At 41.8% G+C, this 14459-nt stretch overlaps 1 protein-coding gene across 1 annotated transcript in view; it reads left to right on the top strand.

Moving 5' to 3' along the window:
* shq1 (SHQ1, H/ACA ribonucleoprotein assembly factor) overlaps window positions 1-12664 on the top strand; it is a 114972-nt gene extending 102308 nt beyond the window's left edge. The window contains 1 exon segment of the mRNA XM_052018776.1: window positions 11161-12664. Within this exon segment, the coding sequence (XP_051874736.1) occupies window positions 11161-11848 (688 nt within the window). The 3' untranslated portion in view covers window positions 11849-12664.
* The last annotated feature ends 1795 nt before the right edge of the window (window positions 12665-14459 follow it).

Raw genomic sequence — 14459 nt, 5'->3', positions numbered from 1 at the left:
CAAACTAGGGAACTACAGGCTGGTCAGCCTGACATCAGTGGTGGGTAAGTTACTGGAGGGAATTCTGAAGGACAGGATCTACCAGCATTTGGATAGACAGAGTCTGTTTAGGAGGAGACAGCATGGCTTTGAAGAGCTAGCCAAAAAGGTAGATGAGGGTAGGGCAGCAGATGTTGTCTATTTGGCCAAGCAAGGCCTTCGACAAGGTCCCGCATGGTTGGCTGGTCGAGAAGGTTAGGTCGCATGGAATCGAGGGAGAGCTAGTTGGGTGGATTCAAAATTGACTTGAAGGTGAGGGTGGTGGTGGAAGGTTGTTTCTCGGAATGGAGGCTGGTGAGTAGTGGTGTGCCGCAGGGGTCGGTTTTGGGACCCTTGTTATTCGTTATTTATGGAAATGATTTGGATGTGAATGCACAAGGCTTGATTGGTAAGTTTGCGGATGAAACGAAATTAGGAGGTGTTGTTGATAGTGAAGAAAATTATTGTAGAATACAGAGGGATCTTGATCAGTTAGGGAAGTGGGCCGAGGAGTGGCAAATGGATCTAAATAAGTGTGAGATGATGCATTTCGGAAAGTCAAGCCAGCATACGACTTGTACCATGAATGGTAGGGCACTAGGGAGTGTAATGGAACAGAGGGACTAAGGAGTACAAGTGCATAGCTCATTGAAAGCGGCATAGCAGGTTGACAGGGTGGTGAAAAAGGCGTTTAGGACACTGGCCTTCATCAATCAGGGCATTGAGTACAGGAGTTGGGACATTATGTTGCAGTTGTATAAGTCGTTGATGAGGCTGCACTTAGAGTACTGTGTACAGTTTTGGTCACCCTGTTATAGGAAAGATGTGGTTAAACTGGAAAAAGTGTAGAAAAGATTTATGAGGATGTTGCCAGGACTAGAGGGCCTGAGTCATAGGGAGAAGCTGGCCAGGCTAGGTCTTTATTCGTTGGAGAATGAGGAGCGACCTTATAGAAATGTTTAAAATGATGAGAGGCATAGATGTGGTGGATGGTAGCAGTCTTTTCCCCAGGGTTGGGGAGTCCAAAAGTAAGGGGCATAGACTTAGGGTGAGAGGGGAAAGATTTAAAAGGGACCTGAGGGGCAACTTTTTCCACACAGAGGGTGGTGAGTATACGGAACGAGCTGCCAGAGGAAGTGGTGGAGGCAGGTACAATCAGATCATTTAAGAAGCACTTGGATAGGTACATGGAGGGGCGGGGCTTAGAAGGATATGGGCATTGGGACTAGCTGGATGGACACTGTGGTCGGCATGGACTCATTGGGCCAAAGGGCCTGTATCTGTGTTGTATTGCACTATGACTCTGACTCTATGACTGGCTTCTGTGGACATCTTGGGTGGGATCATCCAATTGATACTTCCAGCTGAATATGGTTATGATTGCTTCAGCCTTACCTTTAATACTTGCATACTGGGCACTGCTTTAATTGAGGTGGAGGATGGGAATGTTCTTGGAGTTGTCTCCTCCTGTTGGCTATTTAACTAGCATTTTAGACTAGGTATGGTCTTGGTCTTATCCATTGGTTGTAGAAACGGTTAGCTCTGTCGCATTCTGTTTTTGCTATTGAGCACACGTGTTGCAGCTTCACCAGGCTGGCATGCCACTTTCAGATATTGCCTGGTGCTGCTCTAGGCATGTCCTGCTCCCATTGAACTGGTGTTGATCCCCCACCCTGTCCGTAATGGTAGAAGGACGTGTTGGACCATAAAGGTACAGATTGTTGTGATGTACATTTCTGTTACTGATGGTCCACAGCCGCTCATGAGTCTGCTGTTTTAAGCTGCCGGGTCTGTTCAGGGTCTATCCCATTTAGCACGATGGATGGGAAAGAGAAAAAATTGAGACAGAAATAGATCATATTATCATTGGCCTAATGGTGCTTGCCCATCTTCTTAAAAGCTTTCATGGTCTAATGCAGCTAGAAATTTCCAGAGAAATGTTTGAGACTGTTGATATTATTCTTTCAGTTGAATTGCAAGCTATTGTTTAAAACACAATTCATGGATTCTTTCACTGTATTGTAATTCAGGATATCTCTGGGCCTCAAGATTCCCTCTTAATTTTTTAAAACAACGTGATGTAAAGTTGGTTATGTGGAACTTTAGTTTCGAACGTATAAAACTAAAGTGAAATCTTATCCCCAACATACAGATTTCATATCTGCCAGATGGTGCTGTAAATACTTTGTAGCATGTTTGAAAATCACTCTCAGTTGCTGTTGGTTTTCTGTATCTGGAATAGGAGCCACCACTGTCTATTTAACATGGATAATTTTGTGTAAAGTTTGTGATCTTGTGCTGTTTTATGCAAGTGATGACTGCTTTCTTGATGCTAGGTCATATGTGATTAAATGGAGAGCATGTTAAAAGCCCAGTTCTTATCAAACGAGTTTTTAGATTGTAATTATGTTTGGTGTAGTGAATATTTTTGCTTTATATGATTTCTTGGGCTGACAGATATCTGTCTTAACAGTTGTAAGTACTGGAAGTAAAGATTTGGTGCAATGTCGTCCTTCACACATCTAGTGCCTTGTTTCTTTTAAATGTTTTGATGTGTTTACATGTATGGGAAATTAAACAGAATGATTTTTAGGGTTAAGAGACTTTCAATAATCCAGAAATCAAATCCTGGTCCATACAGAGTAGAGAGATTGCTGTTAAGGTAGGTAAGCTATATTTTATATCAACTTCAGCCACAAAGGAGAGTAGCAGACCAGAAATCTTGATGCAAGTGGGTGTTTTCACAAAGTGGGGATAGGATGAAGCCTGGACTATTCAGTATGATGCCAGCACTCGCCATTGACTCATAAGTAAGGAGTGGTTGAAGAAGTGCCTGGCACTTCCAGTATCTCATTCATGAATCTATCCCTCAACCTCCATTCTGATGAGAGATCATCAAACTGAAACGTTAACTCTGTTTCTCTCTCCATAAGTTCAGCTTGACTTGCTTAGTGTCTCCAGCACTTTCTCTATTTATTACTACACCTCAGCGTTGGCCAGTGCTTTCAGGAAATGAGAGAAGAAAAATGTTAGGGGAAAATTTCACTGGCAGTAAGAAGTGAGAGTTTTATGGCCTTTTCTCGTAGAAGTTGAGTTCCTTTTCATTTCTGTATCTCGTTTTCCATGGTCATGAATTATTTTGTCAGCTAGCTGCAGTCAGTTGGTTGTGCTCTGTGGATGTGTTGTGCCTTGTAGGTTACCAGGCTTGAACAAAGGAAATGAAACAGTTGCTGTCTGTTTTATAGCCATGGTGACTGTTCAGGAAGTGGTGAAAAGTTGATTGATGGTGTGAAATGGAGCAGTGCTGCAAGAAACCAGATGTGGTAACTATTTATATCTATCTAATTGTGACATATCACGATCTTTTCTGTAAAATACTGCATTCTGCACAAATGTATTTTCTATTATTTCCAGTTAGATAAAGCTGATGTATTGCCATATTTGACGACAGGTTGTTCTTCACTGTCCAGTTGTCCTATATTGCCTGAAATATTTCAAGAAAAATCATTCAGGTTGAAACCATTCCTTCTATTTGTCAGGTATCACTTTTGTTATATAGCTTTTGTTTCCGTTTCAGAAGCATTTCCTTTTTTAATTGTCCTTCTCTGTTGGGAGAGTTGGATGGTCCAGCCTACAACTGTCTCTGTACCACAGATGCCATTTCTTCAGACAAGGTATCACAGGGTATGAAGGTTTCCTCCCCTTTTCAAGCAACGTCCCCTCTTTGCTTCTCATGATCTGTGCCACTCTGGCTAGCACCTTCACTTACATGTATGTGCTGTTCTGATATGTCTGGCGGCAAGTTTTAGTCATGACCTTGGGAGAGAAAGATGCTACAACTGAGCAGAATCAGCAATGATTTTAGGGTTAGTCCCAAAAGGTAACTGTTTCCTTGCTCTCAAGAAAGACTGTACTGCTGTTGAAATAAAGAAGTCTTTTTCCGCTGAATTCGGGTGCTCTTGCATTAATCTCAGACTATTATAGCTGCAACAAAAAAACATTGTCTGGGTAATGCTGTAATAACGTGAAGAGGAAAGCCCAATGGAGAAGTAGTTCATTTGTTCCATGCACATATCAAAATGGTTTACAATCAACTAGCTATAAGTTACTGTCACAGACAATGAAGGCCATTCAACGTTTCTGTTACCCTTCCATTGAAACCTGCAATTACTCGAGTCGGTAGTGAAAAATCCAATGGGGCTTCGAGTTTCTTGCCTGAGCTCTGAGCTTTTTGGATTTCAGGTGCCTGGGATATAAGCAGAGAGATGTTGTTCAGTGTTTGTTTATTGAATTTTTCATTTTAGCTTCATCGCAGTGCAATCATGAAGAGAGAGAAGTGATGATACACAAGTCTGCAACGATGATGCTTCGATTGTGGATGATTCTTCCAAATAATTAAGGATCAGGTGCACTCACACAGAAAGAAACTAAGGATCATTGCTCTGGGGCACATTAAAACACCTGGCAGTGATTGATGTTCGCTGTCAGATTCTTTTTATAATAACATAAGAAATGGGAGTAGGCCATTCGGCCCATTGGGCCTGTTCACCATTCAATAAGATCTTAATAGATCAGCAACCACAACATTTTTCTTTTCTATCCTCGTATGCTTTAATTCCTCTAATATCCAGAGTAATGACTGAGCCTCCACAGCCCTGGAGGATAGCAAATTCCAAAGATTCACCACCCTTTGAATGAAGTAGTTTGTCCTCCTTTCAGTTCTAAATGACTCACTACTTTTGAGACTGTGACCCTACTTCTACTGAGCCAGGGAAAACAGTCTCTCTACATTTACCTGATGAGCCCTCTAAGAATTTTATTTATTTCAAACAGGTCACCTCCCATTTTCTTAAACTTTGGGGAATTGATGCCTTGTCTACTCAGTTTCTATTCATTAGACAGGACTGCCATCCTAGGGATCAGTCTCGTTTGAAATCTAGTTCGCAGTAGTTTCCTTCAACTGAATACTGGAAAAGCTGAAGCCATTCCCTTTGGTCCCCATCATGTTCTCATGTTTCTTAACCACCAACTGTACCCATATTCCCTGGCAGCTCTCTGAAACAATACTCCATATAGTTTGCCACTTTGGTACCACATCATACACCATCATGATTAAAGGACTGAAAGGAAAAGGCAAACTCATTTTAATTTCTCCAGCAATAATTAAAATCTGAAGGAATGCAATTCCCCATTTATGAAAATTTTCACTGCAAGAGATATTGCTAACAAGTCACTCAGTGTAAAATTCATTTACACTTGAATGAGCAAGATGCAAACTTTTATGGTTAATTCAGTGGGTTATCTTTCAAATTTGTACAACAACTCAATACCCTTGTTTTAATGCTATTAGAGTTAAATTTGTGGAAGGAGGACAGATTGGACGGCCACTTCCTAATAAGATAAGTTATCTTTATTAGTCACATGTAGATCGAAACACACAGTGTGAATGCATCTTTTTGTGTAGAGTGTTCTGGGGGCAGCCCGCAAGTGTTGCCACACATCCGGTGCCATCATAGCATGCCCACAACTTCCTAATCCGTACGTCTTTGGAATGTGGGAGGAAACCGGAGCACCCGGAGGAAACCCACGCAGACATGAGAGAACATACAAACTCCTTGCAGACAGTGGCCAGAATTGAACCCGAGTCTCCGGCGCTGTAATAGCGTTACACTACCGTGATATTTGTGTTTTAGAAGTTTCTGCCCAATGTAGTTGGTAATATTAGGGAACACTTATGGTTAATCCTACTTTAAAATTCTGACCAATGTCTTGATGTGCTATGAAGGGAGATATGGCTAAGTAAAATCTAATCAGTTTCCAGTTGGCTATTTCAGTATATATTAGCACTCTGAACACTTTTCTGTGATATATTTTCATTTAGATTGAATCCAACTGAATATTCAAATGTGTTAAAGTGTAATAATATGCAAATGAGCTCTTTTTAGCCGTAGTTTTTAGAAATTCTGGTCCACGTGTAACCTTTCTTTGTAAGCTAGTTATGAGGTTTGTCAGGATTGAATTGTGCCACTTTCAAATATGCATGGTTGCTATGGCGTTCATACATTGCTTTCTACTTAAATGGAAACCCAAATTAGTTAAAAATTTGCTGCATGAACAGGGTTAAAACATTACTTTCAGGTTATCAGCCTTCTGAGTGAATTCTCTTTTTCAAAACATTTTCCAGTTTTAGGAAAAATTAGCTAATAAAGTTTCATAGCAATAAGCAGTGGTTAGTTCCTCACCACTAATGTAGGCATGAAAGACCGATGAAAAGGAGAACTGAGCATTTCTTTCTGATCAAATTTTCTCTTTTGAAGACAATGATACTTCGTTCAAGTATAATTGTGCATGCAGCAGTCACACTCTAGCCCACACTACCTCTCTCATCTGTGGCATTACTGCCCCAAAGAGAATCAAATGCTTTGTTTCCCGAATGAAATTAACATCCATCCTGGAGATATGGCTTCAGTTCCCAATGTTTTCAGTTTTAGGAACAGCCTTTCGCTAGCAGTGTTATCAAAGTCTTTCTGAAAATCTAAGTACATTTCACTTCAAATGCATTTCCACCATCCACTTGGGGCCCAAAAGTCAAGAGGTTAGTCAAGCAAGATGATGGAATAAATGGTTGTGTGGCTAAGTTTGCGGATGACACCAAGATAAGTGGAGGAGTAGGGAGCATAGAGGAAATAGAAAGAATGCAGAGGGACCTAGACAGTTTAGGAGAATGGGCAAGGAAATGGCAGATGAGATTCAATGTTGAGAAATGTGCAGTTGTACACTTTGGAAGTAGAAATAAGCGGGTAGATTATTATCTAGAAGGAGAGAAGATTGATAGTGCGGTAGTACAAAGGGACTTGGGGGTACTCATACAAGATACCTTAAAAGTTAACCACCAGGTTGGATCGGTGGTTAAGAAAGCGAATGCTATGTTGGCATTCATCTCGAGAGGTATAGTGTATAAAAGTAAGGAAGTGTTGATGAGGCTCTACGGGGCGCTAGTGAGGCCTCATTTGGAATACTGTGCGCAGTTTTGGGCCCCGCATCTTAGGAAGGATGTGCTGACGTTGGAGAGGGTTCAGAGGAGATTTACGAGAATGATTCCAGGAATGAAAGGGCTTAAGTATGATGAGCGTTTGTCGGCTCTTGGACTGTACTCGCTGGAGTACAGAAGGATGAGAGGGGACCTCGTAGCGACATTTAAAATGTTGACAGGTAAGGATAGAGTAGATGTGGCTAGGCTGTTTCCCTTGGTGGGCGTGTCCAGGACCAGAGGGCACAATCTTAGAATTAGAGGGTACAGTTTCAAGACAGAGATGAGGAGAAGTTTCTTTACCCAGAGGGTGGTGAAATTGTGGAACTCCTTGCCACGCACAGCAGTGGAGGCCAGATCAGTGGGGGTATTCAAGGAGGAGATAGACAGATATCTAAATAGTCAGGGTATCAAGGGATATGGGGATAAGGCTGGCAAATGGGATTAGAATAGTTTTTTTTTCTCTCTCTTTTTTTCCCACCCCATTTCTTTTTCCCTTTTCCTTGGAGCAGACTCGATGGGCCGAATGGCCTGCTTCTGCTCCCTTATCTTGTGATCTTGTGAAAACCTTCCTTGTTTTCATAATCCACTTGGGATGGCTTGTTCTCAAATTCAAGCTGGTTAATCAGATATCTGTAGCTGCCTGTAGAGCAGCATTCCAGAAGACAAGTGACTGTGGATCGAAAATGGTTGTGGGAAGGTAAAAGAACAATATGACAAAAGCAAAATAATGAAAAGGTTAGAGAAATTATCCACAGCAAAGAAGATCAAATTAGTGGATTTTCAGCAAGTTATTGCTAAAAAATTGGATTTTAACACTGCCAAATGGTTTGGTTAACAGATCATGTACACAAGGCTTCAGTTTTATCTCCAAAGATGATATTTGAAGACAAGATTTTTGTGGCAATTTTTGTGGATCAATTGACAATTCGCTCTTGTGAGTTGGTGCAGCAGCCAGGAAAAGCACTGAAAAGCAGATTATTTAACAGTCTGTATTTTACCCTATTCTTGGAGCAGCCATCCCTTACACTATTTGACAGACATATCTATTTATAAAAATCAAGGCGACTATCAGGATGATCATATAAGAAGCCCTGAAATATTAATCCATCTTTGGCTTTTTAATGAATTTTTTATATTGAAATTTTCTGCCTGAAAATTAATTTGTTCTAAAAATAGCTGAGGTATGAAGGGGTATGAAAATATCATACATATCAGAAGCACAGGTATTCATCACTGCTATTTTAAACGTTCCTACTTGCTCACAATTCATTAATATTGCGTTCAAGTAACTGCTGAGAGATTTATATGATTATCTGTCAAACATGGAGCGAGTCATCTCAAAATCTATACTCCAAACAGTGATGTACCATCAAGATTATCTGACTAAGCCTTCTTATATAAAAGGTTACCCAAATATTTAACTCCTTTTACAGGAACTTGTTTGTGAAAGTAATGTGGAACTTAGCATCCACATTTTCTAGTCATAGGTGTGCGTGTGAAGAATGCATTAATAAAACTTGTAATATCTCTGATTTTTTTTAAGAACTGTGCATGTGTTTCATCCTAAACTGTTCAAAAGTATGATAATTGTGATTGATACAAGACCTAAGACCACATTTCTTCCAACTGGTGATGCTCTGGGGGTAAAGTTCAATGTCAGGAGCTGCCTGAATTGCCAGTTTACAGGAGGTGTATATTAGATGGCGAATGCACCTTAGCTGGTCATTAAAGACCTTGAGATTTCTTCAATCTCTTTCTTTTACAAAGCTTGTCAATTCTTGTAGTTCTTCTCATCTCTCCTTTAATCCCCATTTACCCTAATTTAACTATAATCTGAGTTGATCACTTAACACCACATCCCTTCATCACAAAGGCTCTTAACACCCACTGCCATGACATCTCCAGCCTTTGTCCCAGCTTCAGCCCACCTTCTGTTTTGTGTACACTCCAAGTATTTTCCCCACTGTTACGGGGTCGTACAGCATGAAAACAGGCTCTTCAGCCCACTGAGTCAAACCGACCATCAAGCACCCATACTCTAATCCCATTTTATTCTCCCCCCAGATTCTAACATTCACCTACACACGAGGGGCAACTTATAGTGGCCAATTAACTTACCAATGTTCACATCTTTGAGATGTGGGAGGAAACTGGAGCACTCAGGGGGGAACTCGCACGATTGTAGACAGAACAAGCAAATTCTACACAGCTAGACCTGAGGTCAGGATTGAACCTGGATCACTGAAGCTGTGGGGCAGCAGCTTTACTAATTGTGCCACCTAAATTCTCCATTCACCCTTAGGGCTCCGCAATCTAGATTAAAACTATGTGCTATTCCTTGTGACTTTTTAATGTATACCAGAGTCCTTCTAATCCCCGCCCTCTTTTTTTATCTCTGCCCTCAACCCGTTCTCCATTTTCTCTTCGTCCTCCCTCTCTGCAAGGAGGAGTAAGTTTCCTGAAATCTCCCAGATTTTGCTAATAAGGAATCTGGAATGCATGGCCTGAGTGGGTAATGGAGGCAGAAGCTCCCACAACATTCAAATAGTATCTAAATGAGCACAGAGAAAGTGCAGTGCAGGTAGACGGTAAGGTGCAAGGTCATAACTAGGTAGATTGTGAGATCAAGAGTCCATCTTATCGTACTAGGAAACTGTTCAGTAGTCTTATAACAGCAGGATAGAAGCTGCCCTTGAGCCTGGTGGTATGTACTTTCAGGCTTTTGTATCTTCTGCCTGATGGGAGACGGCAGAAGAGAGAATGTCCCAGGTGGGTGGGGTCTTTGATTATACTGGCTGCTTCACCAAGGCAGCAAGAGGTATAGGCAGAGTCCATGGAGGGGAGGCTGGTTTCTATAATGTGCTGAGCTGTATCCAGAAAACTCTGCAGTGTTTTGCAGTCCCAGGCAGAGCAGTTGCCATATCAAGCCATGATACATCCAGGTAGGATGCTTTCTATGGTGCATTGGTAAAAGTTGGTGAGTGTCAAGGGGGAAATGCCAAATTTCTTTAGCCTCCTGAGGAAATAGAGGCACTGGTGAGCTTTCTTGGCCGTAGCATCTACGTGGTTGGACCAGGACAGACTGTTGGTGATGTTCACTCCAAGGAACTTGAAGCTCTCAACCTGATGATTGGCATGGACATGGTGGATTGAAGGACCTGTTTCTCTTTTCTGTAACTCTATGAACCCGAGACCTTCCAGCGATGGGTAGATTGCAGGCTGCTCCACCGGAGTAGGCAATCCTAATTTTAAAGAGTGGAGACACAAGAGACTGTAGATACTGGAATGTGGAGTAAAAAATGAGTTGCTGGAGGAACTTGGCAAATCAGGCAGCATCTGTGCAGGGAAATGGACAGTCGGCATTTCAGGTTGAGACCCTTCATCTGGACTGAAAGAATAGAGGGGAGATAGCTATTATAAGAGGTGATGGGGGAGGGGTGGGGTAAGAACTTGCAGACAATAGGTGGATCCAGATGAGGAGAGGTTGATTGGCAGGTTATAAAGGTTGTCTGAAATGACCTGAAGCAACATTTATAATCCCGTACAGAGTTCCTTATTATCCTTTATTTCTAAAACCTCTATAAGCATTTTTGACTGTAATTATCAGGCATAATGGTTTGCATATGTCCAGAAGACACTGAAAAGTGAAATCTGCAAAATAGGACCACTTTACATTGTACTTCACAGTAGGCACTGGTAATTGCCACTGGCAGAGCAAGGCTAATGAGATGATCACACTGCCATCAAGCGGTATATGCGTTCATACTAGCCAAGTAACTATATGAGATAATTAGATCTCAATACCAGGTTGATCTATTAGTTGTTAAAGCATTGTTGACTTTAAACAAGAATCTGGTTTACCATTATTATAAAATTACATTTTTAATAAGGTAGAAATTGCTAAACTGAACTTGGGAATTCTTGGCACATTTTTAATATTGGCTAAGAGAAATTGTATTTAAATAAAATTGATTCAGGATGATACTCATTGTTCAGTTTTGATTATCTATTATTCTGTACTTCATGATTGATGTTCAGATATAAGATTTTAATAATGTACAATTCATGATAAATATTCTGGTTGAAAATACTTATTGTTTTCCCCATAGGTCAAAGAAACTTGCATCCTTGGCTAAATCAGTACAGAATGTAAAAGTCACAAAGAGTGATTTGGGCTTTGAACTGAAGGAACTGGAGGAAGCAGCGCTATTAGTTCAACAGGAAGAAAATCAGATCAAACAAGGAAAGAATGACCCCCAACCAATTCAGTCAGAAAGTGAGACAGAATCTGAGGAATCAAGTAGCTCATCCTCAAATACAGGAGAATCTGATTTGTGTGAAAGTGATTTGTCTAACCAGAGCAGTTGTGAAGAAACATGGAGAAATGGATTGCTTCTTGGAAAAGAGGCTGACTGCGTAACTGATATAGAAGTTAAAGAGTCTTTGATCAAATTGAGTTGTGGCAAAGAAACTGCACACATGGCGGACGCACAGTATCCAGACAAATGTGCTTTGAGGGAAGCTCCCACTGCTAAATCACCCCCAAGAAGATTGATAGAAGAACTTACAGATCAGTTGCAGTCAGTAGGGCTTTCGGAGCACTGTGAAAAATCTGCTATTGAGAATTCTAATGCTTCAGAGCACAAGCAAACAAGCCAGCCTCTTCAGAGTTTGGCACAGTACCAGCATTCACAGACGACCTCACAGCAGACTTTCTTAGAGGTGTCTCCTGAGAGGAATTGCCTGCTGCTCGTTGCAGGTCCTGATAATACAGAGGATTTTACAAACCTGGCATGAGTCCAGGTTGCATGCTGGAAAAAATAAACTGATTTACATGTGTAAGCGGCTGATGTTAGTTAATGTACTTGTTAAATAACTTCAGAAACGGAGAATATGCAGCAAATGCTTTGGGGTTTTCTCATATATTACCAGATTTATCTGTACATAAGCATCTTATCCTAGTTTTTTTTTAAAAAAAGCTGTTGTCCTAATTGCTGCCTCTCAATGTGCATTGTGTTGTGGTGATAAATAATTGTGCTGCAAGTTTAACTATTGTTATTCTACTTGTATATCAGATTGGATTGATTTGGATCAGAGCATTTGTATTTAAATCTAACCTGTACTTTTACCAGCCACATTAAATGACAGCAGCATGCTGATAAATTAACGAGCAGTGGTGGGGAGTGACAGAAGATGGTTTTGCATCTTGGCATCTCCACCGGCTGAGATTTTTGTCCCTTGAGGGATGTGGATTGTCTGCCTCTTCTGCTAAGGAATTGGCTGCAATGTGAGAAAAGGAGAACTTAGAGGGAAGGAGAAATAATTAGTAAGTTGTGGGATGAGGAAAAATGGTAGGTGTAATCAACAATGTGAAATTGCAAAGCAGTGAATCCACTTCTGTTAATAGCGTCAATCAAATGTGGGCGTTGAAAAGGATGAAGTGCTTATTAAAGCTGAAGTCAGAGAAGACTTTGACCTGGAAAGCTCATCATTGAAGAGAATGGAAGAGAGCCGACAGGTTGAACTGGAGCCCTTTGAATTGAACTAAATTTTAATAATTGAAACTGCATTGTGGATAAAAATCTGACAGGAAAATAAATTATGTCGAAAGTCTTTGTCGTGGTGTTGTCTTTTGCAGTGCTGCAGGATTGAAAATTGATCTTTTACCAAAGTGGGTTGCAATAGAGTTTTTTTTCTAGGTAAGTCATGCTGGATGTGAAATTAGACCAGGCATAAAGCTTGCTTCCACGTGTTATCCATGCATGCTCTTTGCAGGAAGTGCAGCAGTGTCAGATCTTGTGCCATGCCTGTTTAGAGCGTTGCCAGGAGCAATCGGGTTAAATCAGGTTAGTTGCTGATTGCTTCCAGGAGAGTCAAGTTGTCATAGCGCCTCATTCTGTGAAGCAGCTGCTTTTAAAAAGCCTCACACACCAGCTTCTGTAGAATGCTCCAAAACAATTGCAGACTGAATGCTGGTTACTATTGACCACGGAAACTTTGGAGGAGTTACTCTGCCCCCTCTGCAGTTAAAACTTTGATTGGGTGCTTCTGCAGTAGCCCAGCCGGACATGAGACGCAAGCAGGAGCTCGGGTCAGGTATGGCCAGGGAATTTGAGATTAAAGGGCAGATCCGAGGATGTCACCGAAAAGCAATGGTGGCAGAAGAAATGCTGACATCCTGCAGGAGGGCAACACATTAACCTTCTACAATCTCCTGGGCCGAAGGAGACTACTGCTGTAACCCAGATTTCACAGCTGCTGCTGGAATCTCCAGAGCCCACGCCAACACTTGCAACCAAGTCCGACAATCCAGCTGTCCTCTCCCCAAGGGGTGGCTGTGTTCCCAGGTTTGTTTGCCCCCTGCTCGGGCAACCTGCTGCTGGTAAAGAGCATTCTATTGCCGACTGGTATTGCCGTATTCCTGAAGGAAAGCAATCTGCACCTGGCAGAGCAACGTGTTCCCCCCACCGAGTTTATTTCTGGTATTCGTGTGGCTGGTTGGCTGCTGGTCTCTGTCTTTGTGCAGGTATAAAGGGGTAAGGAAATAAGGAGAATGAAAGGACAATTAAAGCATTGTCTTCTATTGTGGGGTGGTATGCATCTATTTGTTGTGCAGCTGAAGGCACCATGAGTGTAGCTCCAAGTGTTTGACGTCTTGTCTTTGCGTAGCTAGTGACTCATGGAATATCTGCTGGCCTTGTGCCAGTGTTCTTTGCGAGTCATTTGCTCTGTGGCCAGCTCTTACTAGTTCCTCCTTACTGTGGTCCTGAATGGGCTCTTTGCCACACTCTCTTCCCCTCCCCCTCCCCCTCCCCCACCTCAAAGTGCAAAGGGCCTCCCTCCCCTTCTCCACCTGATCCATGGATCTAGAAGCTGTGCTAAAAGAAATGGGGGTGCAAGCTCCATCCTTTCATCTGTCTCTTTGATGCCAAAATCCCTAGGATACAGTGATTGCTACAAGGCTGTGGCTTACTGCAGAGTGCCCTTTACGTGCTGGAGGCCTGACATTATCGAGCGCTGTAAAATATCTGCAGCTGCACTGAATTCATTTCATTATTGCCAGGACCCAGGGTACCTGACCTCTGTGGTAACTTTGGGCAGCAAAGATAAGCCTGTGCTTTTACAGATTGATCGTGATCTAAAACCACAACGTCACCTGCACTAGGCTGAATTACTGCTCCAACTTGAGAGTTAAAGAATTGCCCAGCAAATAAAGTCTGACACCAAAACCAGTTGGAAAGACCTAGCATCCACCAGAACCATTCAGCAATTGTGCAAGCTGCACAGTCACCAAACTACATTATAAAAAATTTTTGCCAACACTGCCTGAAGCCTGCCCTCACTTGTGGCTGCTGTAGAGATGTTTCACTGGAGTTTGCACAATGTGCCTTGAACCAGCACAGCTAAA

Source organism: Pristis pectinata, chromosome 6 (assembly GCF_009764475.1).
Source record: "Pristis pectinata isolate sPriPec2 chromosome 6, sPriPec2.1.pri, whole genome shotgun sequence".
Taxonomy (NCBI): Eukaryota; Metazoa; Chordata; class Chondrichthyes; order Rhinopristiformes; family Pristidae; genus Pristis; species Pristis pectinata.
This window is presented reverse-complemented; position numbering and strand designations above follow the sequence as displayed.